The 5,164-nt window shown below is 47.5% G+C and overlaps 1 protein-coding gene across 1 annotated transcript; it reads left to right on the top strand.

Moving 5' to 3' along the window:
• Positions 1-261: 261 nt before the first annotated feature.
• Positions 262-1,853, top strand: COX6A1 (cytochrome c oxidase subunit 6A1). Its single transcript, XM_075568405.1, has 3 exons — positions 262-422; positions 879-1,021; positions 1,626-1,853. The coding sequence occupies exons 1-3, from the start codon at positions 320-322 to the stop codon at positions 1,713-1,715; spliced, it is 336 nt and encodes a 111-aa protein (XP_075424520.1). The 5' UTR covers positions 262-319; the 3' UTR covers positions 1,716-1,853.
• The last annotated feature ends 3,311 nt before the right edge of the window (positions 1,854-5,164 follow it).

The following is a 5,164-nucleotide window of genomic DNA, read 5'->3' on the forward strand; positions in this document are numbered from 1 at the left end:
TCACACAGGGGTTCAGGCTCACAGTGGGCGGCTGTGGGATTCCTTCAGTCACAGTTCTGCTCTCGGTGTCTCACACCTCGTGGAATTAAAACTCCCGCCCTACGCATGCGCAGTCCACTGATGAGCTGGGTTTTGCACAGGCAGGTAAATCGATGAGCTGTGTTTTGCGCATGCGCAGTAAATTTGAGCCGCTGGGTTTTACGCATGCGCAGTCCATTGATGAGGGTTTTTTGTTTTATTATTTAACGCATGCGCAGTGCGTTACCACCGCCAGTTCCGTTTCCGGTTGTGCAGTTCACGGACTGTGTGTGTGACAGTGATGGCGGCGCTGGGCAGACTCTCCGGGATACTCGGGCGCGCTCTCCCGAGCCGCGGGCGCCTCTTCTCAGCTGCAGCTGCTGATCTCGATCATGCAGGCGCAGGTACCGGGGGAGGGGCGGGGGACTTCCTACCCAGGGTCACCTTCATCTGTCCCCGGTGCAGGGGCCTGGGGGACCCGGCACAGCCCGAGAGGCGTTCCGGGGAGGGGGGCGTCACCTTTACTTTTCCCCGGTGCGGAGGCCTGGGGGACCGGACACAACCTGAGAGGTGTCCTACCAGGGGTCACCTTCCCCTGTCCCCGGTGCAGAGGCCTGGGGACCGGACATAACCTGAGAGGCGTCCTACCCGGGGTCACCTTCCCCCCTGTCCCCGGTGCAGTGCAGAGGCCTGGGGACCCGGACACGGCCCGAGAGGCGTTCCGGGGAGGGGGGCGTACTACCTTGGGGTCACCTTCACCTGCCCCCGGTGCATAGGCCTGGGGGACCGGACAAGCCTGAGAGGAGCTCCCTGGGGGTGGTGTGAGGATTAACGCGCTGCTTGTTGCTCTGTCCCCTCAGTTCGCACCTGGAAGATCCTGACCTTCGTTGTGGCTATACCTGGAGTTGCGGTCTGTATGCTGAACGCTTACCTGAAAATGCAGCATCACTCTCATGAGCAACCTGAATTTGTGCCCTACACCCACCTGCGGATCCGGACCAAGGTGGGTCTCACACTGAGATCAGTCTGCATGTCATTAAGCCAGCTGTTATCACAGGCACCTTGCTCAAGGCAACACTGACACCCAGATACCAGCAAGCTATGATGGACACAAAAATTTAAATATATATATATATATTTTGTCTGTCTGTCTGTTGTGGCTAAAACTAAACAAAGAAGCCCAGAGTTACATCCAATGTGACAAAAATACACAGTGAAATTCCTCTATATCTATCTCTCTTGAAAAAGGGTCATTTAGTTAAACCCTTTGGCCAAAGCGTGCAAGCCACATCAAGGCATGACCAAATATTGCAGGTCCTAACACTAACTGATTAAAATTCTTATTACCTCTATAGTTAGAGGAAGAATGATCACTTTTGGATCTGTCATAACTAGCTGCATGAAAAGACTTGGCAACACTGCTCTGAAAACACGGTTTGTTAGTGGCCTGAGGCCGTACCGCCCTGTTGCACAGGGTGCCGAGGGTTCTGTATCACTTGTGCTGAATGAAGGTCAGGAGCTGTTCAGTCTCAGCGGCCGAGTTGTCGCCTTCACATGTTGCCTGATCTGTAATACATGCATTTACTATCTGTATTTCCTTCCTGCAGAAATTCCCATGGGGAGATGGAGACAAGAGTCTGTTCCACAATCCTCATGTGAACGCTCTCCCTAGTGGCTACGAAGAGTCGGAGCATTGAACAGATTGACCATGGGTTGTCTGGACCAGAGTGTTGCGTGGGCCCACCTCTGAGCACTGCATTTAAGGCTGTAAATTCCCTTTTTGATCTACTGCTGCAGCAGAGGTCACTTAAATAAAGTGTCTATGGTTCTCTTCATGTTTTGGTTTGTTCGTCTACAAACATCCAGTGAAGGTTTAGTGATTACACATTATCATACCGTTGGGGTGTGGAATACCTTGGAAAGAATAGAATGTTTGTTTAATAGGTCAGCTGAGGGTGATGAAGCCTTAATAATATATTTACACATATATACATGCAACTGTTTCAGAAGGTTCCTTCAATCTTCAAGTGAGACTTATCTGCAAAAATGTCAATCACATGTTTGAGCTTTTTCAGGGTGATTAAACCTTTAAAAGGTAGCTTTTTCCAAAAATACTGGACACCATTGTGAAAGGTGCGATGTGCTCAAGACACCGCTCACTGCTCCATGCTGTTTCCTTCTCTCCTTGGCCCCAGGCTCCTGACACCACCATCTGATTTGCTGCATTACCCAGCCGCAGTCAATCAGGATGGAGGAAGCTGCCCCGCACCCTAGCAACAGGCCTGCTTAGGGAAATTCCATTGCCCCCCAAGCTGGTCAGGTCTCTATGCCCAGAGAGGTAATACCAGACACATGCAGTATTGCAGCTAATTTTTTACTGGACAGTGCAGTTCAATATTGGACACGGCACCCCTTGTGGGGAAGCTTCTTTTGATGAAATGTGGGACAATTCACTCATTTGGAGAACAGAAGCAGGAAGAGCTAGAGCTGGATTGTGCGATCTTTCCCCGCTGCGCCCCCCTGCCTGCTTGCCGCCCTGCTCACGCCCTCCCCCACCTTGTCTCCAGTGTCAAGTGACCCCATGGCGTAATTTGCCATGGTGATGCATCGCCGAAAACATGGTAAGGATAATTGCACATGCCTCAAGCGATCCCCCAGCATTTAATTGAAATGCCTTGGGGGGGGGGGGGGGGAAGCACGGGGCCTCTGTAACGGCGCCCGCAGGAGGCCAGCATCGGAAGGACTTGCTGCTGAATAACCTCATTATAGGCAGAGCTGTCAATCACTGCTCTGCATGCACTTCAACCCTCCTCCCGAACCTGCTGCGCAAAACAACATGTGCCGGTCTCGTCCGTTAGCGTCTCTCAGCCGCGACCGGAGCCTCCCATCTGTTAGACGCGCAACAGCCGCCTCAGCAGTCTCCGCCAATCAGGATCTCACCGGGAGTGATGCAGGGTTGGTACGGTGGCCTCAAACAGTCAAAAGGCCTTTGACGGAGGAGACCGGCACACATGGTTTTGTGCACAGCGAGATCGGGAGGAGGGGTGAAGTGCGCCCAAAGTCACTTCTTGCTATTATTCCAGTGGGGAGAGTGTGAGTTTTATTCCTTTGCCCTGTGTTGTTGGTCACCTTCAGTAAATGTTAATGCACTATATATACCCTCTGCATTTGTGTCTTTTTCTGCATATGAGATCACCAAGGAGCCTATGAAACAGAGGATCTACATATGGAGTAACAGTATATGTGTTTTCAGTGTTTATTATTCACTGGGTTCATTTGCACATGTTATTGTTTATTGCTGGTCACTTTGCGCCACGAGCACTTTTTGGTTTGGTATTGACAATATTTAGTGGTAAAAAAAGGTGGGGTGATGTATGCATGTACAAAAAAAAACAGCATTTAAAAGCATTGAGGTATAAAAACCATGAGCCTGGACATCAGGGTAAGTCCTCACTCCAACGTCCAACCTTGTGAAGATGATGGTGGGAGGCAAACTTGGAATCACCACTGATGCAGCACTCGGTCCGGCCCCAATTCCGTGGAGCAGACTCTCGCAGTGAAGCTTGGCAGGGACATCAGGCAGCTGAACAAAAATAATCACCGTAGTAGAACGAGCAGCTGCCCGGGTGGATACTGGCTCAAGGCACATATTGGCAACTGTCCATCTAACCCTCCAACCCGGCCCCAACGAGTGAGCACGGGCAGGTAGTCACACTCTTAGCGAGGCGCGCCAGTGTATGATGTCACCCCCAACAAATGGACAGGAGGAAAGATCAGTCCATGGGACACAATGTTGCAGATGAGCAATATGGAGAAATAACCTTAAGAAGATGGATGGTGGATACATTAAAAGGTCAAATTGGGCGCAAACTATATCCAACGTGTTTCGCAGCGGAGCACTACTTCATCAACTTAGATAGTTGTGTATAAGTTTTTAAATGTTTCATTTCTTTTTTGGCGGTCAAATGTTATATTCCGATTGTCATCTAATAACTCCAATCCTATTACGAAGCTATTACTGTCTTTCAGCAGATTGCTCAATATTCTTCTTGATTTGTTCCCATATCTAAAATATCGGGCTTCTTTTATTGCTCAATTTCTTATTTTCTTTGTTTTCTAGCCAAATTTCACAAGCTATTTTTTATTTATTTTTTAAGTTTCTTTGTTACTTTGTGTGGGGAGTAGTTTAAAGTCGCCGTCTGCTTTGGAAAATTGTCTACTCGCTGTACAAAATGTAGCCATGTTCAAGCTATGCAATACTCCTTTTCTTGAACAATGCACCTTTTCTTGAACAATACTCCTTTTCTTGAACAATACTCCTGCAATACTCCTTTTCTTGAACATGGCTACATACGAATGATATGTCCCCTCGTCATCACCTTTGACATTTCCCAATACAACAATGGACTTATGCGATGTTCCTTATTTGTTTCTCTATAATCCTCCCATTTATTTATAAAATAATTCCTAAAATTGACCTAGGTTGATAGATACTGGGGAATGTCCCGGTATTTGCACCATTCCGATTCCAGACACTATATCCAACGTGACCAAGGCGTGATCTGATATAATGCTGTCCCCTATTTGTGCATCTGATACTTCACCCAGCAGGTGGGAATTTACCAGGATGCATTCTGTTCTAGGGAATGCATTGTGAACGTTAGACTATAATGTAGAATCCCTTTCAATTGGGTTTTAAGTTTCTCCATGCGTCTATTAACCCCCGGGGTTTCTTTTACAAGCTGCCTAGTTTTTGTTTGTGTACTAGCTCTGGTGGTGTTACTCCCAGGGTTTCATCCATCTAGGGATACATCTTATATAGCATTCATATCTCCTCCCACAATTATGTTTGCGTATTTACTTCCCCAGATTTTTGACGTAATGTCATGGAAAAATTGCACATTACAGTCATTAGGTTCATATACGTTACATAGTGTATATTCTTTTCCCAGAATGTTTTTTTTTCTGTTAGAAAAACCTTCCTTCGAGCGGTTATTTCTAAGACACTTGTTTCTCTATGCTGGTTTTACACTGACGACGTACAAGTGTAAAATTGATTGTTAATGTAAATACACAGAATTATAGACTGTTGGCGTTCTGCGCTCTGTCTTTCCTTTTTTGTTTTAAATATCCATCCAGGATCAGA

This window comes from Ascaphus truei, chromosome 13 (assembly GCF_040206685.1).
Source record: "Ascaphus truei isolate aAscTru1 chromosome 13, aAscTru1.hap1, whole genome shotgun sequence".
NCBI classification, from domain to species: Eukaryota; Metazoa; Chordata; class Amphibia; order Anura; family Ascaphidae; genus Ascaphus; species Ascaphus truei.

What these genes read in the sequence shown, in the direction of transcription:
- COX6A1 (XM_075568405.1), top strand. Translation starts at nt 320, where the DNA reads ATGGCGGCGCTGGGCAGACTCTCCGGGATACTCGGGCGCGCTCTCCCG. An exon ending in TCTCGATCATGCAGGCGCAG is followed by an intron (nt 423 to 878) that starts GTACCGGGGGAG and finishes CTGTCCCCTCAG; the next exon opens with TTCGCACCTGGAAGATCCTG. An exon ending in ACCTGCGGATCCGGACCAAG is followed by an intron (nt 1,022 to 1,625) that starts GTGGGTCTCACA and finishes TCCTTCCTGCAG; the next exon opens with AAATTCCCATGGGGAGATGG.